We start from the raw sequence: 26,473 nt of genomic DNA, 5'->3' as shown, positions 1-26,473 counted from the left end.
CTCCTCCCCTCCCCTCCTCTCCTCTCCTCCCCTCTCCTCCTCTCCTCCCCTCCTCTCCTCTCCTCCCCTCCTCTCCTCCCCTCCCCTCCTCTCCTCTCCTCTCCTCCCCTCTCCTCCTCTCCTCCCCTCCTCTCCTCCCCTCCCCTCCTCCTCCCCTCCCCTCCTCCTCTCCTCCCCTCCCCTCCTCCTCTCCTCTCCTCCCCTCTCCTCCTCTCCTCCCCTCCTCTCCTCTCCTCCCCTCTCCTCCTCTCCTCCCCTCCTCTCCTCCCCTCCCCTCCTCCTCTCCTCTCCTCTAGTCACATGTGCATGGTGATGCGTGGGGTTCAGAAGATGAACAGTAAGACAGTCACCAGCACCATGCTAGGAGTGTTCCGTGAGGACCCCAAGACACGAGACGAGTTCCTCACTCTCATCAGGAGCTGAAGGACCCGACGGGCTGTCCTTACTGCTGCCTGACGAAAAAAAACCTATCCGTTTCTAATCTCTCTTTCTTCCTCTCTTTCACTGCTCCTGTTGCGCAGGGTGACCCATCTGTGCTGGCAGTCTGCCGTGTAACCTGTGTGTGTGTGTGTGTGTGTGTGTGTGCGTGTGCACGTCCATCTGTGTGTAAGCGTGCCTGTGTGTATATGCACGTGTGTGCGTACATGCACTTTGTCTGTCGCCCACTCTATATCTGTGCTTTCTGCGTCCTTGACCTGCCCTTTTGCACAACTCATCGCCCCGTCATTTTGGGACAACTCAGCCGTGCGTCTGAATCAAAGATCTTGTTGTGAAAGTACTGTCGGCCTTTACCTGCCGTGAGAATACTGTGCTCTTCATGGAAAGAGTTGTGTTTATTCACGGCGTGTTTACTTTAGACTTTGTCCTTTTGGTGTTTATTGTTTTTATTTCAATCAATTATTAATTAGGGGGCGTGCACAACTTCACTTTGTCACGGTTGGTTAGTTGGTGGGCGGTCCGAACGAATAACCGATTATTCGGCACACGCCCACGGGCTAGAATCACCTGGACGGCGGCTGCAGGGAACTCTCCGTGGGCCTGGTGAGATAAAATACTCCATAATATCTGTATATGTGTGGACAGGGCCTTTAGTCATGAGTGTTCCATACGCTCCGGTTTCACCCGCCCCCACGCCAACACATCGTGTATTTCTTTTCAGTGACCTAAAACGCAGTTTGCATAGAAAAAGCGGTGTATACCTGTGTATGTGTGGATTAGCTACAATATTGATTTTTCTTTACCATGGTTCTCTGAGGTAATAACACAGTTGTATAGATTTAACATAAAATCAACATAGGGGCATTTGGTTGTTAGGTTTTGAACCCTGTTTTAAACCCTGTTGATTATTAATCATAATTTCCTGGTTTCAAAACAAGGCTGATGGCTATTGGAGTCACCCAGTGGCGAAGTCGTATATGGAAATACAGACAGCTTTTAACTGCGCATGTGTTTACACCCCAATGTCTCCCCTATTTAGCTTCCTTAGTTTCAACATAGAAGCACTATATATCTTTTCTACTCCAGGTGTCAAGATGTCTATGCAACGGCAAGATGGTTTCAGAGAACCTTGGTTTTCTGTGTTGCATAGTAAAATAATTGTGGCTGTTTTCACAGAGGCTACAGCCATAGAGGAAATACCCCCAGACCCACAGAGGGAGCTCTATGCTCTTAGTTTGATCAGAACCACAGAGGGAGCTCTATGCTCTTAGTTTGATCAGAACCACAGAGGGAGCTCTATGCTCTTAGTTTGATCAGAACCACAGAGGGAGCTCTATGCTCTTAGTTTGATCAGAACCACAGAGGGAGCTCTATGCTCTTAGTTTGATCAGAACCACAGAGGGAGCTATATGCTCTTAAGTTTGATCAGAACCACAGAGGGAGCTCTATGGTCTTAGTTTGATCAGAACCACAGAGGGAGCTTTATGCTCTTAGTTTGATCAGAGAGACAGAGGGAGCTCTATGGTCTTAGTTTGATCAGAACCACAGAGGGAGCTCTATGCTCTTAGTTTGATCAGAACCACAGAGGGAGCTCTATGCTCTTAGTTTGATCAGAACCACAGAGGGAGCTCTATGCTCTTAGTTTGATCAGAACCACAGAGGGAGCTCTATGGTGTTAGTTTGATCAGAGAGACAGAGGGAGCTCTATGGTCTTAGTTTGATCAGAACCACAGAGGGAGCTCTATGCTCTTAGTTTGATCAGAACCACAGAGGGAGCTCTATGCTCTTAGTTTGATCAGAACCACAGAGGGAGCTCTATGGTGTTAGTTTGATCAGAACCACAGAGGGAGCTCTATGGTGTTAGTTTGATCAGAGAGACAGATAGACGTTGAACTCCCTGAACAAGTGTCCTTTACGCTTGGAATCAGAACCCTTTTTGGGTCAAATACGCTACATTGCCACTGATGCCAAGAAAATGGAGCATGCTTCACATGAATTGTTAATCAGTCACACATAAAAATAATTGGGCAAAGTCATTGAACTCAGTGAGCTTAGTTTTTAGTAGTCATGGATATTTCAGAGGCCTACAGGCTGCAGTGGCAGATTACCAAGCTAGACTTCATGCAGTATCATTATCATTGTCTTTCACCATATTGAAACATATGATTTAAAGGTAGAATCTGTAATGTCGTCAAACAGCGACCTCTAGGGAAAAGATGACAACGTGGTACTGCGCTTTTGTCTGACGTGTGGATTGGATTTCAGTGGGTATAGGGGAGTGGTTGCTACTGCTGACCACACCTCAGGCTCTACCAAGAGTGGTCTGGAGAAATTCACAGTATAATTAGTTACAAGTTACATCAGACCAAAACAAAAAATTTAACAAAGTGCAATACCAAACATTGCTCTTTTGCCTAAGGGTTGCTGTTGGACGGCATTACAGATGATATATTTTAGTATTTAAATACTGAAGAGTGTCTTGCACTATGGGCTGCATTTACCACCAAGAGTCTTAATATCAATTTCATCAATGAATCAGAAAAGAAATCGTTGCTTTTGCAGAAATACTATTTCAATTGAATTTCTCTCTTGAGATATTAGCTAGACAGTAAGTCGACATTGTATAAACAGAGGAGTCTCTTTAAAATATACTGTAACGTGATGAATATTAGACGACAGATTTCTCTAAAAAAAGAAAGGACCCTTTTCACAGTGGCCCGTTTTGACACGTCATAGCAGGTCAAATTAAACACAGGTGTAAATAATGACATGAATTACGGTTCCATTCGATTCCGGTTGTGCCAGAGCCACTCCAGTGAGCAGGCAGAGGGTCCTGGCCCCAGCACTCCGGTGAGCAGGCAGGCACAATGCCAGGGTCCTGGCCCCAGCACTCCGGTGAGCAGGCAGAGGGTCCTGGCCCCAGCACTCCAGAGTGGAACAGAACCATAATTCATGTTATTAGTCTCACCTGTGTTTTCCTGCTGTGAAAGGGACCTATAGTGTTTGGTATGAAAAGCAATGGTGCCAGTCTGCCTTAGGGACACCAGGCCCTGCTGTGTGCTCAGCCGACTGTTGTTAGTACAGTGCAGCACATACAGTCGAAAACTACGTGAGAGTGATATCTTCACGAAATGTATGAATCACTCAAATGTATTGAAATTCTAGACCAAAATATATAAAAAAAAACATGAAACATTTAATGATTAATTATTATAGTGCATTATAAATTGCACTAATCCCATCAGATTTACAGTATGTTTAAGATGCATGTATTATTAAGGACATTCTAATAGGTATGTACAATCAACTGAAACTATACAGTAACAAGAATCTTTGGAAAGTGCGTGTGCACATGTGTGCTTGTAGTGTGTACTGTTAAGTGTACACCCCTCTTTAAAGGGGAACTACACCCAATTTCTGAATTCATACGTGTTATTTATCTGGTCTGAGAGGGCTAAAACTCAAACGTGTGATGTCATCAAGTACAACGTCTGAAGCTGCTCCAGAGGCAATGAATTGGGAAGGATTTTAGAGACGACACTGAGAGACACCCAGGGGAACGTTCTGAGTTCAGAGGCACACCTTCTGTTCCAGAGAACACTACTATAGAATGAAGCTAATTTTGGATATAAAAAAAAGAAAACAAACATTCTGTGGGTCCACAAAATCATATGAAATATATTTCAAATATATATATTTGAAATATTTTGTGGATATATGAAAAGCATTCATAATCAAAGGAGCAGCTCCAGACTTTATACCTGATGACGTCACGCGTTTGATTCTTACTTCTCTGGCTTCTGGCTTTGGGAGAGAGAGGAGCTCATGTTCATACCTTTTGATTGAACTGTCTTAAGAAATGGAAATAAATAACATAATTTTAAGTTTTAATTTGAGTGGTGTTCCTCTAGATAGCCCCTCTATGGAACAGCCTTGCTGATATTATGTGTCATAGTAACTCTAACCTTTACAGTAGCTTCACAGAAAAAGAAAGAAAACCTGTCTGTATTTATATTTACTATTAATTTTGTTTCTTTTGTATTACTATTACATTTACTATTTGACTATTAATGTTTCAATATCCAACCATATTCTGCACTTTACACAGGACTACTGTGCATTCATTTATTATACGTTTAACCCTTTCACTGCCACACTACCAAAAATGGTTAACCCTTTCACTGCCCCACAACAGAAGGTTAACCCTTTCACTGCCCCACGACAAAGAGTTAACCCTTTCACTACCACACTACAGAAGGTTAACCCTTTCACTACCACACTGGTTCTAGCAGAACAAACGGAATACAGATATTGAATAGTGTGGGCCAGAGGACATCTGTGCTGATATTGTATTGTATAGCTACAGTATATCCATACATTTGATTAATTGTAAGTTTCTGGGAGGTTAAGCTTGGTGTATAATTGGTTCATTGGGTGTATGTACTCTATGTGGGGGGGGGGGGGGGTGAGCCCTGTAGATGACTAGACTAGACTGTGACATATCCGTGGCCTTGTTGGGAAGGTACCCTTCACTCCCGTTGTAACTTCATAACTGTGCTCATTTCCAAGACTTTTTATTATTAAAGGACAATAAATATATATGTGTGACACTAAACAGTGGCTCTGTGCTGTTATTCCTCTTCCAGGGGATGGCTCTGTGTCAGGATTGGGGGGGGGGGGTGTAGGAACCACCACTGCCTAGCAGTTGAAAACAACAAGAAAAACCAACAGCACTGTAGACAGAGAAAACCCTAGAATCATGAGCTTGAGACACTCCTCTACTATTGAGGAAAAACATGAAATGGACAAGCATCCGAACACAGTCAACCAAGCCTACTTCAAGGCACTGCACACCTGACACCAATCAGGTAGCAATCAAGCCCACACACCTGCCATGCCTCATGGCAATTAACTGCAGAGGCCAGTGATTGACAGATGTCCCTCACAGAAAGATGAAATAGACAGCTGTCTCACAGAAAGACGAAATAAAGCCAAAGCACCTTAGAATAAACTAAAATAAAAACCCACATAAACCGTGATCCATCACACTGTACCATTATTCCTCTTCCAGGGTGTTGGATAATCGGGTCCTCAGCCAGTAATCTCTCTGTTTACCGTGATGTCTGCGTTGTGTTGTTTATACCTTACTCCTTGTACTGGCTGGCACCCTCTTTCTCTCCCCGGTAATGCATCCGACTCAGAAGAAAACGACACACTGGAAACGTGATACCTTTCCTTGAGGTTGAAGTTTTTTCTATAAACATAGCCTCTGTACCAGATGGAAAACAGTTCGGAAAAGTCTTTGAAGGTCTATTGAATTCCTTAAATCTACCGGTCTCTCCTGCTATCAGTTCGAACTTGGTTGAGGCCTAGTGGTTAGCCAAAAGCCTTCCCTGTTAGCCGAGGCTAGGAATCTCGTGGTATTCCCTTCCCCCACCCTCCGGCTATCGGAGGGTGAAAGGGGATCTCTGCTGTCTCTCTCTCAACGTCCCTACGTGTCAGCTTTGTGTCCTAGTCTGACTCAACCCGGAAGAACCCCCAGCTATGGAGTGTATTTCCCTAGCAGCGGCTGTGAGCCATAGCAATGGCTCTCTCTTAACTGTTACTATAGCAACAGTGTTGATACTTCCCCTACCAGCAGCCTGCTATCGCTGTTGATGTTAACACCTCGGCCGATGACCTTGGCTCTATCACTCACACACCCTGCTCTGTGGCTCCATCACCGTCTAACGTGGAAACACACACTGGCTGTCTCCTCTTTTAAGATCTATAGATCCGTCAGAGTAGATGTCTGCTGTCATCTACAGATATTTACATTATATACACATATGAAAAACAAGTCGGATCTCACAAGGGGATGGCTCTGTACTGTTATTCCTCTTCCAGGGGATGGTAGAACTCCGCAAAGCGTTGAATAACTTACTGAATGTAAGACTGTCTTCGATGCTTCCACCACATACCACATACCGACTAGGTAACTGCTATTGATACGGATTATCAATGTTAATCTGCTTGACCTATCTCCCTAGCTGGGGGATAATATTTACATTTACTCATTTAGCTGAACACTTTTACCCAAAGCGACTTACAAGTTCTGTACAACAAGTCAACAGGAAGGGTACAACTCTGGCAGCTAAGTGTATATTAGCATAGTAGGTATAGTAATATAGGCACGGTAGATTCCTTAGTAGGAGAGTGCATACTAGTGAAAGACGGTACAAGGTTAGTATTTCTTTTTTCACGTCAGGTATTGGTTAACAGATTGCAGAATGGGTACAATACACACAATTGTTAAGGGGATGCAGACCAGAGAAAGACGTTTGTCTTGTTTACATCAGGGTCCCCCATTTTCAATTTATAGTGACATTTATGACATACACAACATACATGACATCATGACATCATGACACATCAGTGTATGATGCTACAATAACGAATGCCGTTATTGGTAATCAATAATCAGAAACAACGTCTCCCCCCACCCTTCATGCATTCATGGTGGAACATGATACGATCATATGCATTATGATTTTAAACCTATTCATCATCACGCTATAAAATGGGAACGTATTGATGAAAAAATGATTTAGTGTGGTGATTTTTGGCTGGTGAAAATGTGACTTTGGAAAACCACTAGCCACAGTGGCTAGTGAGCCCAAAAGTTAATGTCAAGCCCTGCTAGTGTACTATGTCCTGGCATCTATACATCTTGAGCTGGCTCAGTCTTGTTTTATCCAACTGAGAAATATGCCAAAGTGAGATCATTCTTGTCTTTTCAAACTTGGGAGAGGATTATTGCTGCATTTTGCTTCCTGGTCCCTGGTCTATTATACTAATGCCTTGTTCTCGTGCCATAGCTATTATCATGCCATGGCATTCAGAATACTGCTGCAAAGCTTGTGACTAAAGGCGTATTATGCTAGGGCGCTCAACACTTATGACAACTATCGCTTGACATAAATAAAAGTCAGTTTGTCAGGGTGAATGTGTTGTTTTCGTCTAACGACTGGATTTCCTCATCCATCGCTTTGATCCACTCTTTTGAATCTGCTGACACCATGGCTTCCTTAAATGTCTGTGGGACACCACACACTGCTCTGTAGCAGTAATCTATGGTGGTATGAATCCCGTCAATATCATTGACTTCAGTCAAGAAGTCTTTTAGGTGACTTAGTTTCTTCCTTTCTCTATAGTTGGATATCTCCCACTCTCAGATTCACCATTTGTGTCAGACATAGTTACTGGACTATTTTGTACACTTTGTTCTTGAGCGCTCTCGTTACTCTGCATAAACCTCCTGTGTGATCACGTTAGCTTTAGGCCGTATCACATTGTCATAGTCATCATCACTCTGATTTGACTCGTTTGTCTGTGTCTGTCTCTCCACAGTTACTTTGTTTATGAACTAGACCAGCCTGTGCTTTTGCACTTTATCAGTATCTGGGTGATAGATTAAATATGATGGGCTGTTCTTATCATAACCCACAAAATATCCCTTGTCACACCTGGCATCAAGTTTTCCCTTGTTCTGTTTGTACGTATACGCATACAGATCCAAATGTCTAGGTTAGGTTCTTTACCTGTTAGCGCTTGGTACGGGGTTTGGTCTCTACGCGGGATCATCCCTATGTTCCCTGGGTCCTATGTTCCCCGGGTTCTATGTTCCCCGCTTTGATTGATTAATAGATTGAAAATTTTATAAATTTTTATTATTTTATTAATTATTAATATCCGCCTTGTTTCGAACGGTTAAGCTTAGGCCCTCTTTCGAACTGGTTAAGGTTAGAGTTTGGAATCAGGGCTGGTGGTCTAAAATTTTCAATCAATCAATCAATCAATCAATCAAAGCGGGGAACATAGAACCCGGGGAACATAGGACCCGGGGAACATAGACATGCTCCCCTGTACGCCTATTAAAACACCTGTTGCTTACCACACCTGCCGTTTGAACTGCGTAGTTCCATAGTCGCTTTGGTAGCTGACTCTCAACTAACATACATCTACCCATCTCAAAAAGGGTTCGCCACCCCCTCTCGGCTGTTCCGTTCTGTTGGGGTGAATATGGGGCTGATGTTTCATGTGTGTCTTATCCTGTTTTTCACTAACAGTGTCTTAAAATCTCTACTTGTGAATTCGGTTCCGTTATCGGATCTTAAACACTTTACTTACACTTTATGGTGTGCTACTGGAGCACCCCGGATATTTCTAGTATTTTATTGTTTATTTTATTGCTGATGCAATATATACTTGACAAACCTTTGTTGATTTGAGGAAATCACACTTCAACTACAAAAGCGTTTTCTCACACTTTTCTCAGAATTCTCACACACTTCTCACACAAAAGAGAGAAGCAGTATAGATCGTCGTCAAACAGTCCTCCAAGAAACAAGAGTAAACAACTCTTAAGAGTAAACGAGACCAACAACTGTGACAGAGGGTTGATTAAGGAGGGTAAGTTCACTGGCTGCAAATGTTGTTTAATGAAAAAGGTGTTTGATGTGTGTGTGAAGAAATTACATGTTAAAGAACCAGTACAATGATGTTGATTCATTTGATTTCTTATAACTGTTATAACACATGCGGTTAGGTGGCATAGCGGAGATTGCATTCGTCACCAACCCCGGAGACGCTAGGATTCGCCTGTTCGAATCCAGCTCACAGCTCCGGGGTTGTCACCAGCTTGGCTGGCCGTTCACACTAATACAATTGGCAGTATTAGAGGGTGGGAGAAGCTGGCGGGGTGGGTCCGGGTCGTTGTAAACAGCGACTCCTACAGTTCGGTCGGGGCGCCTGCTAAGCGCGGATAGGACTTGAGTGGGATAGTGTGATCCTTCCACACGCTACGCCCTCTCAATGAGAATCCGCGCTGCCGGGTGAAAAGAAGCGGTTGATTGGCTGGACGTGTGTCGGAGGAAGCACGTGATAGCCTCCACTCTCCCAGACCGACTGTGGGGGGTAAGTGCGCAGCGACCAGGAAGGGGATTGGGAATTGGCATAACGACTAACATTGGGATGGGAGAAAATCGGAGGAAAATGGAGGGGGAAAAAGATATAAAAAAAAAAAAAAAAAAATGTTATAACACAGGTCTCAGTATGTTGAGGGGGCGTAGCCCTCTGTTTATTGAAAGGAGATGTCCAAGTTAGTATCATAATAAACAAAGCTTTCAAATATATACAAATTAATGGGACCAGTGTGATCAGTTGCTATGGGAGATTAACATTATAATAACTTTATAATATAATTAACATTAGATTAACATTGGCTAACTTGTTGTGATAGCAGGTGATGAATACCGTAAAAAGAAAGCAGAGGGGGAGCTCCCGTAGCTCACCGCATATCTCGACGCTATTTCTGCGTCTGGGAAAACCGTGCTCGTCACGGATCTGGGGGACACGAGTTCGATTCCCGGACCCGCCGTCATCTCTCAGAATGTCTTCCCCTGCTCTACATCCCATTTCAACCTGTTTCTGTCGGTCATGCTTGACCAGAAAAGCGATAAACGCAAAAAAAAAAAGGAAAAAAAAAAAGAAAGCAGAGTCCTAAATAGAAGCCTGTCCCAAATAAAGGCGGGTGAGTTCAGAGATTTAAGCTAATAAAAGCCTGGGCAATTCATTTAAGTTTTACGTTTTTTTTAAGTAAATTGTCACAGTTGCTGTGGATGTTTTTGAACTAGCAAAAATTACTAAATTGTAGCAAACTAGTTTCATTACTTGTGTAACTGAGATATTTGAGCTTGTGAGCTCGGGCTCCGCAACAGCCGCGTCAACCAGCTAAAGGGTCCTACCCGTTAGCAGGTAATAATAATAATAATAATAAATTAAATTTGTACCGCACTTTATATTTGTGAAAATCTCGAAGTGCTACAGGAGATAAAGATAAAAAGTTAAATGAATAAAAACAATTAAAATGAATAAAACAACCAATGAAATGGAAGAACACAAAAATAAAAATAAATAATAATAATAATAATAATAAAAATGAATAGAAGTAAAAATAAAAGTAAAAGAATAATTCAGGCAAATGCCTTGTTAAAAAGAAATGTTTTTAGGCCCCTCAACGGACTGTGGTGCTCTCAGATGGTCGGGGAGGGCATTCCACAGCCGAGGAGCAGCTGAGCAGAAGGCCCGGTCACCCATGGTGCAGAGGTGTGTCCTGTGTTTGGGTTGGAGTGTGTTTGAGTGTCCAGAGCGGAGGGAGCGGGTGGAGGTCGGGGGAGAGATGAGCTCTTTTAGATAGGAGGGGGCGTTGCTGTGGATGCACTGATGGGTGAGGAGGGAGACCCAATTGTATTCAAGCCTGGAGGAGACAGGGAGCCAGTGTATGGAATGGAGTATGGGTGTGATGTGATCATATTTCCGCACTCTCATCAGGATCCTAGCAGCACAGTTCTGGATGTTGTGATGGAAATAAAAGATCGTCTTAAACTCTTGGTGATGCACATGAACAAAGTTGGCTTTTCAGGATACAGAGTCGTTTCACAGTCAAAGATATTTATTATTATATTCTGCAGAATATATGGTTCACAAGTCACAAGCAGAGTATGTATAATACTCTGTCAGGAGTTGGACAATTATGATACATTTCAATGCTGCTTATATAGAAGGGAAAGGGGCAAACGATAGCATGACAGTATATTATCCAATCACTAGATGATAGTGTTTAACATCCAATCAGACACGTGCACGTGAAACAAGTTGTATTCCGTTCAAGCAGTGGGGTGATGTTACATAACGGGGAGACAGGGGGGGGGGGTACAGGAGTCCACAGGAACGGGGGTTGGTGAGCTAGTGCAAACATTGTTTGTTTGTGTAAGCGAACCTTTGTACTTGTCTTGCTTACAGTATGTGGCTTGCATCAGATCACATTAGTTCATATCGGAAAGACGAGTCAAAACATTATGAAGGTATCTTGATGTCTGAATGATATAACAATAAAATACATAGATAAAGATAATTTCCTCCCACAATGTGTTGGAGCTTCTGGATGCTCTTGCTAGGGATCCCGATGAGCAGTGCGTTGCAGTAGTCAAGCCTTGAGGAGACAAAGGCGTGAACAAGCTTTTCCACATCTGGCAGGGTGAGTGTGGGACGGAGTCTTGCTATGTTTCTATGGTGGAAGAATGAGGTTTTGCACAGGTGCTTAATGTGGGAGTCAAAGATCAGGTGGGGGTCCATTTTTATGCCCAGGTTAGTTATTACAGGTGAGAGGGGGAGGTTCTGGCTGGAAAAGGTGATGCTGGTTATTGGGGATGATTTGATTTGGTGTGGGGTGCCGATTAAAATGGCTTCTGTTTTGGCGCTGTTTAGTTGTATGAAATTGTGACTCATCCACGCCTTTATCTCCTCAAGGCAGGTGGTCAGTGTGGATGAAGGTGATGATGGTGGTGATGGTAGGGGGGCAGAGGGAAGTGGGGCAGTCCTGAGGTAGAGTTGGGTGTCATCAGCGTAGCAGTGGAAGGATATCCCATGCCGGCTGATGACACGACCAGGGGGAGCATATATAGAGTGAAGAGGGTGGGGCAGAGGACAGAACCTTGGGGGTACTGGGCCCTATTCCCCGTACCTGGTTCAACTAAGTCGATCAAAAGTCCCATTAGCCAGATTCAATTAACCCGATGAATAAATCCAGGCTTTCCCTGTTCCTCGAATGCTGATTCAGTCTCGTTCATTCGAACCAGACTTGATACTCAGGATAATTGCGCGCGGCCGCCTCACCTTAAAAGCCAGCAGATGTCGATCGCAGAAATCCTGATTTTCTAACGGCATTGATTGATTGATTGATTGAAAACTTTATAACAGATTGCAGAATGGGTACAATACAGTACGGCTCAATAGCCTTGCCGACAAGTTAAATGCATATCTATAGGCTAATTTTAAGTCCCTCATTACCCCAATCAATCAGATTATATTTCTTTAAATGTGCCTGCTCTTAATGAAATGAATAATCGAATGAGTTCTTGCTAGCGAAAATAATTAGTTCAACTCTTTCAGAATAAGTAGATAAAAACAAGCCGAAAGAGTATCTAATTGATACGAATTAATACTTATGAGGATATCTGTACTGTATGGGCTCGGCTTAGGTATCATGTACTTTATATAAATACATGGTTCCCAAAGTTTTCAAGGCGCAACCCCCGAAATAACGTGTCAGAGAGGCTTGGAGGCTATACAGTTTCACTATTAATCAGGTTTTAATCCGTTTCGGACATCATCCATACATGCATTGAATTGATTAACCTTTGGTTAGTGACACCTCATGTTCATCAAGTTCAAGTTTCAAGTTTCTTTAATAGTTGTCATACAGAAGTACAGAATACTTTTGTACAAAATGCTTCTTACTGTTGCGCTCCAGAGACTGTGCATGACAAGATAAGTATGAAATAAAAACATAGTAAAAATAGTAAAAATTAGAGGTAAAAAAAGAGGTCACAGTGTTCAGTTTAGACATATGTACAATGTTCGTAGACGTAGTTACCATACAATATACAATACTGTGCAGTGTACTAATATACAATACTATATAGTGCAAGGCATAAATGGACGAGGTGCAGTTTAGGTACAATTCACAGTAGGTGTACGAGTTGTAGTGCAAATCCTTTATCAATAAATATAAAGTGTAAGTGTGTTTGTGTGATCTAAAGTGTGGAGAGTGGGTGCTGCAGTGTGTTGTTTGTTTGAGTGAGTGTGTGCGTGTGGGTGTGTGTGCTGTGTGCATTTGATGGTTGTTGCATAGTGATTATTGTTCGTTTAGCGATTATTGTTCGTTTAGCAGCCTGATGGCCTGGGGATAGAAGCTCCTTCTGAGTCTTTCTGTGCTCGCCATAAGACTCCGGTATCGCTTGCCTGACGGCAGCAGTTCAAAGAGGCAGTTGTTCGGGTGGCTCGAGTCCTTAATAATTCTCTTAGCCTTCCCCTTGCACCGCTTGTTGTAAATGTTCTGGAGGGTGGGAAGCCCCCCTCTAATTGTGCGTTCGGCTGAACGTGTCACTCTTTGTAGTCTGCTACGGTCTTTTGCAGTGCTATTCCCAAACCAGGAGGTGATGTTGCCGGTCAGGATGCTCTCTATTGTACATGAGTAGAAGTTCCTAAGGATCTTCTGACTGACTTGGAACTTCCTTAGGCGCCTGAGGAAGTAGAGGCGTTGTCGTGCCTTCTTCACAACACTGTCAATGTGTGTGGTCCATGTCAAGTCCTCGGATATGTGGGCTCCGAGGTACTTGAAACTGTTCACTCTCTCAACTGGTGCCCCGTCGATGCTGAGGGGGCTGTAGTCCTTGACCCCCGACCTCCTGAAGTCCACAATCATCTCTTTTGTTTTGCTGACGTTCAGGGAGAGGCAGTTCTCCTGACACCACTGTGACAGGTTCTCTACCTCTTCCAGGTAGGCCCTTTCGTCGTTGGCAGAGATCAGGCCCACCACTACTGTGTCATCAGCAAATTTGATGATGGTGTTGTTGTTCCGCTGTGCTACGCAGTCATGTGTGTACAGGGAGTAGAGGAGGGGGCTCAGAACACAGCCCTGGGGGGCCCCTATGTTGAGCGTGATGGATGAGGAGGTGCAGTTGCCGGCTCTTACCACCTGGGGTCTGCCCGTCAGGAAGTCCAGGACCCACTGGCACAGGTCATAGTTCAAGCCCAGGTCCCTGAGCTTGGCTATGAGTTTGGAGGGGACTATGGTATTGAATGCTGAGCTGTAGTCGATGAACAGCATTCTCACATAGTTCCCCTGCCTCTTGTCCAGATGTGATGCTGCTGTGTGCAGCACATGGGCTATGGCGTCCTCCGTGGACCTGTTGGGGCGATATGCAAATTGCAGAGGGTCCAGGTTGATGGGGAGGGAGGAACAGATGTAGCCCTTCACTAGCTTCTCAAAGCACTTCATGGCTATGGAGGTGAGGGCTACAGGGCGGTAGTCGTTGAGGCAAGCGGGCGTAGATTTTTTGGGTACAGGGATGATGGTGGACTTCTTCAGACAGGTGGGGATGACGGCCTGTTCCAAGGACAGGTTGAAGATGTCAGTGAATACCGGGGCCAGTTGGTCGGCACAGACTTTTAGGACGCGGCCGGGGATGCCGTCCGGTCCTGCTGCCTTCCTGATATCCACTTTTTTAAAGATCCGTCTCACCTCATGCTCTGTTACCCTGAACACTGAGTCTCCATCAGCAGACCCCCCCCCCCCCATTGCCGTGGTTTGTAGGCTGGTGTTGTTGTTCACAGCCTCAAACCTCGCATAGAAGGAGTTGAGATCATTTGCTAAGGAGATGTCACTGTTCAGTTTGAGGGGGGTTCCTTTGTAGTCTGTCATTGTTCTGAGGCCCTGCCACATGCCTCTAGAGTCAGCCTGTTCAAACTGAAGTTCATCATCAGATAACAGTGCTTGAACAGATAAATGCATTTTCTCAAATTCATTCATCAAAACGTCAAAGGCTCATTCAATTTCTCAAGTCACGTCCACGTCATCCAATCCGTCAAACAGTGTATCTCCTCAAACATTTTAATAGTTACAACCAAACGTCCCGATTTGCGCGGGACAGTCCTGATATTTAGCCATCTGTCCCGCATGGTAACAACAGCTGAGGTACTTAAAAAACTGAGCGCCCTCCAACCTAACAAGGCCACTGGCCATGACAATATCCCCTCCAAATTCCTCAGAGACTCAGCAGCCGCCATCACCCCAGTCATCACACACATAATAAACCTCTCCATAAAACAGGGACACGTACCCAAAGACTTCAAAATTGCGAGAGTAACCCCCCTGCACAAAAAGGGCAGCAAATTAGATCCAGGCAACTAAGGCCCTGTTTCTGTTCTTACCTCCATCTCGAAAGTCATGGAAAAAAGTGTATACGAACAGGTCGAAAAGTACCTCGCGGGAAAAAATCTAATCTTCGAATTCCAATCTAGCTTCAGAACATCCCACTCCACTGACACATGCCTTCTCTATTTGAACGACCACGTCAAACAAGAGGTGGACGCTGGCAAATACTGCGGCATGGTCATGCTGGACCTACAAAAGACCTTCGACACTGTCAATCACAAGCTAAAAGCAATTGGTTTTGATAGTCTATCAGTGAGCTGGATGCAATCCTACCTGGAGGGGAGAGAACAGATGGTGGAGGTAAACAGTACCCTATCCCCCCCCCCTCCCAGTGAGCTGTGGTGTTCCACAAGGAAGCATACTAGGACCGCTACTGTTCCTAATTTATGCAAATGACATGTCATCAGCTGGTGACTGCAACTTGTTCCTGTTCGCGGACGACTCAGCCCTGCTGGTCTCTGACAAGAACAAGTTACAGGTTGAAAAAACCCTCAGCTCGGAACTAGGCAAAATCTGCACCTGGCTCGCTGACAACAAACTATCATTACACATGGGTAAAACAGAGTCCATTCTCTTTGGCTCAAATAACAAACTCAGCAAGGCCGACGGCTTCTCAGTTACAGTGGGTGACAATATTGTCATAACGAAAGATGAAATGACCTACCTGGGTTCCATCCTAGAGGCTAATCTTTCCTGTGACAAAATGGCATCCAATGTAATAAAAAAAGTCAACCAACAAACTCGATTCTTGTACCGGATCTCCTCTCTGGTAAACAAGAATACCCTGAAGACTCTGGCAGGAGCACTCATTCAAGGGTACTACGACTATGCTTGCACCTCATGGTACCAAAGCACCTCAAAGGCACAATTTTCTTTTTACAAACATCTCAAAACAAACTGGTCAGACTACTGCTTGACCTTACTCCTAGAACCCACCTCACCCCTGCCCACTTTGACAACCTAGGATGGCTTAGAGTAGACGACAGAGTACAGCAACTTGCAATGGGCCTGGTCTACAAGATACACTACACGACCAAGGTACCAATGTACATGTCAAAATACTTCCCAAAGGTCAGTGAATACCACGATCACAACACCAGAGGGAGCTCCACAAATCATGTTAAACCCAGATTCAGCTCAAACAAGGGACTAAACACGTTTAGCAATTATGCCACATCAATGTGGAACGCCCTACCCAAAGCTGTAAAGGAATGTGAATCCCTACCCACATTCAAAACCGCTCTTAAAGAGCACCTACGGGAGGCTGCAATTCGAAACTGGCCACCGTAAATGCCCAAAACCCCCACCACCTCCTAATAGACAGTCTCCTCCCCACCGCATGTATATATTCCCTCCCCGCCGTATGTATATTTCTCTCCCACCCACCCACCCCCTCCTAATGTACAGTCCCCTCCCCATCATATGTATATACTCTGTCAGGATCTAGGGGTAACAGTACTGTATATTTGAATACCGTTTATGTCACAAATGTATCAGTACTAAATACCTATATGTCCCTATGCCATAAATGTCATGTATGTTGTGTATGTCATAAATGTCTATATGAATTGAAAATGGGGGACCCTGATGGAAACAAGACAAACGTCTTTCTCAGGTCTGCATCCCCTTAACAATTGTGTATTGAGCCGTACTGTATTGTACCCATTCTGCAATCTGTTAAATAAAGTTTTCATCCATTCATTCATTCATTCATTCAATCCTGATGGTTTTTCAACATTTACACTACTAAGAAATGCTTCTACTTTATTCACATGCACAGTTTTGAAAGTCAAACTCACAATCTTTATTTCTCATTAGTTGGTCATTAATCAATTGTTTTGAAAGATTGTTATCTCACTTTTTTAGTTTCCCTATCTTCCCAACAAAAAGTAGTTTGCAATATCTAGAGGTTTAGTAATGAAGGCACTGCCTGACTCTATAAAGGAGGGTGTGTTGTCCCCTGATCTGCCCATTAGCTCATTTAATGTTTTCCACAGTTTCTTTCCATCATGTTTAATTTAATTTATCCTATTTTGATAAAACATACTTTTCTTTTTCCTATTTATTTATAAAGTAAATGTTATTGAGGCATTACAAAAGAACAGAGCAGTTCTGTATCTCTCTGCTGAGGGTATGCAAGATGTGCAGTGACCAGAAGACTACAAATATGTTGTTTTATGTGTCTTCTGCAGCTGAGGGACAATACATGTCAAAAAGCAGGTCAGAGTCACTCTTCTGTCTCTGACTGAATGAGAACCGTTACATAAAGTAATTACTAATCTAGCAGTCTTGCCTCTATGTAAAGTCATCTAGTAAACTAGCAGTCTTGCCTCTATGTAAAGTCATCTAGTAAACTAGCAGTCTTACCTCTATGTAAAGTCATCAAGGTAAGACTGCTAGTTTACTAGTAGCTGACTTTACATAGAGGTAAGACTGCTAGTTTACTAGTAGATGACTTTACATAGAGGTACTGCTAGTTTACTAGTAGCTGACTTTACATAGAGGTAAGACTGCTAGTTTACTAGTAGATGACTTTACATAGAGGTAAGACTGCTAGTTTACTAGTAGATGACTTTACATAGAGGTAGGGCTGAGCCCGAACATTCGGACCTTCGTTTGTTAGGTTGGCATTTTAATCTTAATTAATGGGTTTGAGGCGGCTGAGTGGCGCAGTGGGCAAGGCGCTCGCCACTAACACAGGATATGCTGGTATCGAGCCCAGCTCTCGGCGTTGCTACCGGCTTGGCCGGCCGTCATACTAACACAATTGGCAGTGTTAGAGGGTGGAAAAGCCGGTGGGTGGGGATTGGACGTTGTGGACAGCGACTCCTACAGGTCGGTTGGGTGGCGCCTGTACAGCAGAGACAGGAAGTATTGGGGGCAGCGTGAGCCTGCCACGCGTTACTCCTCGCCACTGAGAGTTCGAGCTGTCTGGTGAAAAGATGCGACAGGCTGCCTCCTCGTGTACCGGAGGGGGCACGTGATGCAATAGGCTTCTATCCTCACTACAGCCGACCAGTGGGAGGCATAGTCTAGCAACGTTCAAGACAGGGGAGGGAAGAATTGGATAATACAAAATTGGAAATAAGGAGAAAAAGTGGATAAAAAAAAATATATGAATGGGTTTGAACCAGAACCAGTCAGAACATACTGACTGAACTGTCCTGAAACACAGGAAGAACATACTGACTGAACTGTCCTGAGACACAGGAAGAACATACTGACTGAACTATCCTGGGGCTGGGGCACAGGAAGAACATACTGACTGAACTGTCCTGAGACACAGGAAGAACATACTGACTGAACTGTCCTGGGGCACAGGAAGAACATACTGACTGAACTGTCCTGGGGCACAGGAAGAACATACTGACTGAACTGTCCTGGGGCACAGGAAGAACATACTGACTGAACTGTCCTGGGGCACAGGAAGAACATGTGTGAATTTTTAAAATGGGTGGCTTTCCAATGGTGACAGCAATTACAACTATTCATGTTATTATTCTGCCTCCCTCCAGACCCCCCACAGCTCTCTGTCTGTGAAGAGGAGGTTCCCCCTGAACAGCAGGAGAGGAGCCCCAGTCTGAGCCAGGAGCAGCCAGAGCCCCTACAGATGAAAGAGGAACAGGAGGAACTCTGGACCAGTCCGGAGGGAGAGCAGCTTCAAGGTTTGAAGGAGGCTGATAACATCAAGTTCACATTCAACCCTGTCTCTGTGAAGAGTGAAGATGATGAAGAGAAACCTCAGGCCTCATGGTTTAACCAAACCCAGGACCCAGAGCTCCTACAGATTAAAGAGGAACAGGAGGAACTCTGGACCAGTCCGGAGGGAGAGCAGCTTCAAGGTCTGGAGGAGGCTGATAACATCAAGTTCACATTCAACCCTGTCTCTGTGAAGAGTGAAGATGATGAAGAGAAACCTCAGGCCTCATGGTTTAACCAAACCCAGGACCCAGAGCTCCTACAGATTAAAGAGGAACAGGAGGAACTCTGGACCAGTCAGGAGGGAGAGCAGCTTCAAGGTCTGGAGGAGGCTGATAACATCAAGTTCACATTCAACCCTGTCTCTGTGAAGAGTGAAGATGATGAAGAGAAACCTCAGTCCTCATGGTTTAACCAAACCCAGACTGAGGAAAACAGAGAGACCGAGCCTCTAGCCAGCACCTCAACAGAACAGATGAAAACAGAACCTGATGGAGAGGACTGTGGAGTATCGGAACCAGTCAGTAACTTAGATCCAGCTGGTGATTTAGAACCAACTACAGATGGCCAGCTCCTCTCTTCACACTGTTCTGGAACTGATACTGATGACAGTGATGATTGGCTGGAGACTAGTGAACCTCATCCTGGTTTAAACTCACTGACATCAAAGAAGACACAGAAAAACAGAGGTCAGAGTTTGTCTAACAGCAACCAGTTCAAGAGCTCTGTGGTTGCATCCCATGAGGTGAAATTATCAAACGAAATACCATGTGAGACCTGGAGCTGTGGGAGAAAGCCCTATAGTTGCACACTGTGTCATAAAAGATATATTACACAGGGACACCTGAATATTCACATGAGAAGCCATACTGGGGAAAAGCCCTATAGTTGCACCCTGTGTCCTAAAAGATATATTACACGGAGACACCTGAATAGACACATGAGAAGCCACACTGAGGAAAAGCCCTATAGTTGCACACTGTGTCCTAAAAGATATATTACACAGGGAAACCTGACTAGTCACATGAGAACCCATACTGGGGAAAAGCCCTATAGTTGCACCCTGTGTGATAAAATATTTGGTGAAAAAGGTAACTTAAATGTACATATCAGAAGCCATACTGGGGAAAAGCCCTATAGTTGCACACTGTGTCCTAAAAGATATATTACACAGGGACACCTGAATAGACACATGAGAAGCCATACTGAGGAAAAGCCCTATAGTTGCACACTGTGTTCTAAAAGATATATTACACAGGGAAACCTGAATAGACACATAAGAACCCATACTGGGGAAAAGCCCTATAGTTGCACCCTGTGTGATAAAATATTTGGTGCAAAACATGACTTAAAAGTACATATAAGAAGCCATACTGGGGAAAAGCCCTATAGTTGCACACTGTGTCCTAAAAGATATATTACACAGGGACACCTGAATAGTCACATGAGAACTCATACTGGGGAAAAGCCCTATAGTTGTGAAGTTTGTGGGAAAGGATTTTCTCAGAAGCATTATATAAAGACACACATGATGATTCACACCAGAGAAGAAACAAACTCACGTCCGTCCCTCCCTCCCTCATCTAGTTCACATTCAACCCCGTCCCTGTTAACTCATTGACCGCCACGCTCGTTTCCCATCTTTACTCAATGGCGCCAGCGTTATTGACCATTTTAGCCATGTTTGCGGACCCATCGTGTGTTCTGTATTATAGCTATGGATGGAGACAATAGTATGGCTCATTTGACGGGCATTGTTTATAGTCCAAGACTGACTAACCAGTTAATTTCTACATACTTTAGTTTGTGCGCTATTCCATGCTAAATATATATTATTATTATTATTTTTTACAGTGCAATAAAATAGTTCTGGATTACTGTTCAACAGTTCAAAGTTGTCTTTACCTTCTCTGTTTGGTATCCACAGTTTAAAACTCGACTGTCTTCCATCCTGTCTTATACCCAGTTTGACCCTTCGAACCTCCCTCTCAGAGTGCAGTTCCCTCTCAGAGTGCAGTTCCCTCTCAGAGTGCAGTTCCCTCTCAGAGTGCAGTTCCCTCTCAGAGTGCAGTTCCCTCTCAGAGTGCAGTTCCCTCTCGGGGTGCAGTTCCCTCTCTCGGGGTGCAGTTCCCTCTCAGAGTGCAGTTCCCTCTCTCGGGGTGCAGTTCCCTCTCAGAGTGCAGTTCCCTCTCAGAGTGCAGTTCCCTCTCAGAGTGCAGTTCCCTCTCAGAGTGCAGTTCCCTCTCAGAGTGCAGTTCCCTCTCAGAGTGCAGTTCCCTCTCAGAGTGCAGTTCCCTCTCTCGGGGTGCAGTTCCCTCTCTCAGGGTGCAGTTCCCTCTCAGAGTGCAGTTCCCTCTCAGAGTGCAGTTCCCTCTCAGGGTGCAGTTCCCTCTCAGGGTGCAGTTCTAGGCCTGGTTCCTACACAGTTTTAAAGCCTGACAGTCTCTTGTTTGATACCCACACAGTTTAATACCTGACAGTTTTGAACCTGTAATAAAAAGCAATAGACAGAGTAAAATAATACAGTGCAATAATAGAATAGTAGAATAGAATAGATAGTAAAATTATGCAATAGAATGGACAGAGTAAAATAGTGCTACAGTACAATCAACATAATGAATAAAGGAAGATCCGGTCAGTTTGTTGTAGGCCTCAGTGTGCCGTGTATGATTGATTGATTGATTGAAAACTTTATTAACAGATTGCAGAATGGGTACAATACAGTACAGCTCAATAAACACAATTGTTAAGGGGATGCAGACCTGGGCCCTATTCCCCGTACCTGGTTCAACTAAGTCGATCAAAAGTCCCATTATCCAGATTCAATTAACCAGATGTTTGAATCCGGGATTTCCCTGTTCCTCAAAGGTGGATTCAGTCTCGTTCATTCGAACCAGACTTGATGCTCAGGATCAGTGCGCGCGGCCGCTTCAGTTGAAAAGACAGCAGGTGTCGATCGCAGAAATCCTGATTTTCTAACGGCATTGATTGATTGATTGATTTAAAACTTTATTAACAAGATTGCAGAATGGGTACAATACAGTACGGCTCAATAGCCTCGCCGACAAGTTAAATGCATAATCTATAGGCACATTTTAAGTCCCTTATTACCCCAATCAATCAGATTATATTTATTTAAATGTAACTGCTGGCAATAGGCTTAATGGATGAATAATCAAATGAGATCTTGCTAGCGAAAATAATTATTTCAACTCTTTCAGAATAAGTATACAAAAACAAGCCCAAAGATAAAGAGTATATCTAATTGATACGAATGAATAGATACTTATGAGGATATCTCTACTGTATGCGCTTAGGTATCATGTAATATAATAAATACATCGTTCCTAAAGTTTTCAGGCCGCGACCCCCGAAATAACGGTGTCAGAGAGCCGCGACCCCCACTATTATATAGAGGTGGTTGAAACATGCAAACGTTCACACGCACACATATGCATTGGAGGCTTTTAACATGCACAATAACTACACAAAATAACACAATAATCAAACAACCATAAAATGAATACATATAGCGTGTTTCATTTAGAAGGCTATAATGTTCAACTCACCTAATGAGATGGATGTGCATAGTCTGGGTTTAATTTTGGAGACAGCGACTCTGAGATCATCCTCCACATTCATTCAGACGTGATCTGTACTTATTTTTTATATAAGTCAGTGCAGATAATGTTTTTTTCTAATAGGTAGGTATAGCTGTGCCGCGTATTCCCCCTCAATTGATATCTAGTCGGCATCGGAGGTGGGCAGCGAGCTGGGACACATTCTCCATCAGAAACAAGCGCGCCTCATCCCGCAGCTCAAACAGGTGTCATGCAGTATGTAGGAAATCCATAGGCTGAATATGATTTATTATCAGCATTTATTTGACCAGTTTAATGTATTTTAATTGTTTTTAATTATAGGCCTATTTCACACATTCTATGAAATCAATACATTCTGGAAATCATCTCGCGAAAACATTATTCAGAATGGTATAATGGGATCAAATAGCACCTACGGGAGGCTGCAATTCGAAACTGGCCCCCGTAAATGTCCAAACACCCCCTCCCACCCACCCACCCCCTCCCAATGTACAGTTCCCTCTGAGCAATTTTACGTTGAATAGACGTTTAAAAGACGTCTAAATGGCCCATAGACGTCTAGGCTAAATTCGGTCTAGAATGGGGTGAAAAGTGAAAGTTTGGTAGACGTCTATTCTAGACGTGTTTTCAACGTCTAAGCTTAGACGTGTTTTGAACGTCTAAGCTTAGACGTTGTTTCAACGTCATGACATAGACGTCTAAAATCAGTCTAGAATGAGGTGAAAAGTGAAAGTTTGGTAGACGTCTATTCCAGACGTGTTTTGAACGTCTAAGCTTAGACGTTGTTTCAACGTCATGACATAGACGTCTAAAATCAGTCTAGAATGGGGTGAAAAGTGAAAGTTTGGTAGACGTCTATTCTAGACGTGTTTTCAACGTCTAAGCTTAGACGTGTTTTGAACGTCTAAGCTTAGACGTTGTTTCAACGTCATGACATAGACGTCTAAAATCAGTCTAGAATGAGGTGAAAAGTGAAAGTTTGGTAGACGTCTATTCCAGACGTGTTTTGAACGTCTAAGCTTAGACGTTTTTTTAACGTCTATGTTTAGACGTTGTTTCAACGTCATGACATAGACGTCTAAAATCAGTCTAGAATGGGGTGAAAAGTGAAAGTTTGGTAGACGTCTATTCTAGACGTGTTTTGAACGTCTATGTTTAGACGTTGTTTCAACGTCATGACATAGACGTCTAAAATCAGTCTAGAATGGGGTGAAAAGTGAAAGTTTGGTAGACGTCTATTCTAGACGTGTTTTGAACGTCTAAGCTTAGACGTGTTTTGAACGTCTAAGCTTAGACGTTGTTTCAACGTCATGACATAGAAGTCTACCAAACTTTACATTAAAGCATGAGTGTTGAAAATGCATTGTTTAAACATTAACACATCAATAACATGGAATAGTCAAAAGTTAGCCGTTTTTATAATTTTTTTTATTTTAAAATACTAAAGGCCGGCCCAACACACACATACATAGCAACTGAACATTTTGAAAGATTAAAGATAGAGCTGATAGCGGATCTATTTGAGCTAAGGGGCGGCGCAGAGAGGGTTGCATCCTCCCAGTCTTCGGCACTTCGAGACAGCCGGAGAGGCGCAGAGGGGGTCGCATCCTCCCGGTCTTCAGCACGGGACGTCCAACACTCCTGGACAGCCACTGACAGGGAGACAGGGAGACGGGACAGGCGTTAATACAGCTCACGTGATTGTGATGGGCGGACATAGCAATAGATACAAGTGGTAGGCATTAGTAGGTTACAGCAGTAGGGATGACCCCCGGAAATATTGTGTCTATTACTAGGCTTGCTTAAATTGTGAAGAAAGGAGAATATGAATTAAGATTTTTCTTTGCATCTTTGACAGTGAATAACACCATGCTAATAATGACCAAACATTAAAAACTGCCACTGATCTCGTTCAGTACCTTCTTGAGATCATGTGTACAAAAAAGTCTAAGGAAATTAATAAAGGGAATATGATTAAACCGAAGGTTCTGTAGATACAGTGCTGAATTCTCCCATCCGGACCAATGCCATTAGAAATATTATTATAGAATAGGAGGCGTATAAATTACCTTATTATAGCCAATTCGCACATTTATATATACCGGTATATATATATAGATATATAATATATATATATTTACATATATTAGCTACATAAATATACTGTAACAGGTTAAGCCTTTGAACATTAAGGCAACTAGGTAAATACCTAGGTAAATAAAATATTGCTCCACTTCTACAAGGCCATTTGCATATTCTTGGTATCTAGGGACATCTATGGACAAATGACATGTATATTAATGTAACATCATGTACAATACAATTTAAATCCTTTGAACATACGAGTCAGTAATCCCTATCCTAGGAAAAGATTTAAAAGTCACCATTTTTGTCCTGATGTCCGCCCTCCCAAGGTCCTATTCAAGCAGGTTCAACGCCTCCTCTGTCTGGCAGGGGTGTATGTCGACCCTCCCATCCGGATGAATTTCTTTGTGGAGTTTTTTTGATATCATCCTTGATTTCCACGAGGGTCTCCATCACTTTTCTCTGGAACCCTGATATAAATGACAATTATTAGTTAAATGTAGTGAAAACATTCCGTACTTCAAATAACCGCAAATATTGTGCAAAACAACTCAAACCGTTTGTGACTGAGGGCGTTTTAATGTATTCTCCCATACTTCACAGAGGAATAAACTCAAATTACATGCTAAGATTTTATCACTGTTAGTTGTTGAAACAACGGTCACCAGTGTCTCTGCATTTTTACCCAACTGTAAGAATGTTTACACCAGCAATAACTTATAATATGGTAAATTCTATTTATAATCTTAGTCTTTTCAGGCAGAGGAAATTTGTCTCTCCTGGGAGTGGGCCTTGTCTGGGGTACATCTGAAACAAGTACAGAATATTTCTGTGACATGCTACAGAAGCTTCAATACACTGGTGCGTTTATGGGGGACCCTGATGTAAACAAGACGAAAGTCTTTCTCTGGTCTGCATGCCCTTAACAATTGTATGTATTGAGCTGTACTGTACCCATTCTGCAATATGTTAATAAAGTTTTAAATCAATCAATAAATAGCATTTTTATGAAACTATTGTATATTTGTATGTCTCTAAATGTTTTGATGAATTGAAAATAGAGGACCCTTATGTAAAAAAGCCGAAAGTCTTTTTCTAGTCTTCATCCTCCAGTCCACTGTTGTTGTATTGAGCTGTACTGTATTGTACCCATTCTGCAATCGTTAATAATGTTTTCATTCATTCAATCATTCAGCCGGCAACAGAATAATTTTGATTGACAGTCGAGTCTGCCAATTACGTCACACCGCTTGCACCAGCCCTGCTGTTCTTAGCACCAATCGGCAAGCGCTATGTGTTTTTTACTTTCCTGAAAGTCCTCCATTGATTTTGATGAGAGCTCAGCTCAACAACAATTTTCATAGCACCACGACATTGTGTTGCACTGTACAGCCTTGGTTGTAGGCTAAAGTTTTAAATTTTTTTTTATCCAATTTGTATGGATTAATTTAGGAGTGAAATGCGAATGAAGGTTGAAATCACTACTCACAACGTTGCTCCCAGATATTATTTTTCACTCGCAACGGCCAAATTAATAGGCAATTTGCGATCATCTCGTCGCAGTGTACAGCCCTGCAAACATTAGAGCTGCTACGTCAGCCATAAAATGTTACAGCTAACACTAGTTGCGTTAATCAACGCAACTAATACCAACAGCAGTGGAAACAAGAGATGGTGGGATGATGTCACAATTTACCAGCTCTGGTGTAGAACCAGTTCTCATCATTAGGGGCCGGCACCTTCAGCTTTCCTGACCTGGTGACAGAAGAAATGTATCATAACTGTGGAATATGCTTTTTTTTATATTCTTTTAATAGTGTGACTGTCACAC

General features: G+C 43.2%; 1 protein-coding gene across 1 annotated transcript in view; it reads left to right on the top strand.

The window, feature by feature from the left end:
* gch1 (GTP cyclohydrolase 1) overlaps window positions 1-5,018 on the top strand; it is a 35,488-nt gene extending 30,470 nt beyond the window's left edge. The window contains exon 6 of the mRNA XM_084337360.1: window positions 297-5,018. Coding sequence (XP_084193486.1) covers window positions 297-423 — 127 coding nt within the window. The 3' untranslated portion in view covers window positions 424-5,018. The remainder of the gene's footprint in view (window positions 1-296) is intronic.
* The last annotated feature ends 21,455 nt before the right edge of the window (window positions 5,019-26,473 follow it).

This window comes from Notolepis coatsorum (genome assembly GCF_963971535.1).
Source record: "Notolepis coatsorum genome assembly, chromosome: 20".
Taxonomy (NCBI): Eukaryota; Metazoa; Chordata; class Actinopteri; order Aulopiformes; family Paralepididae; genus Notolepis; species Notolepis coatsorum.
The sequence above is the reverse complement of the archived record's forward strand: the minus strand, read 5'-3'. Positions and strand labels throughout refer to the sequence as shown.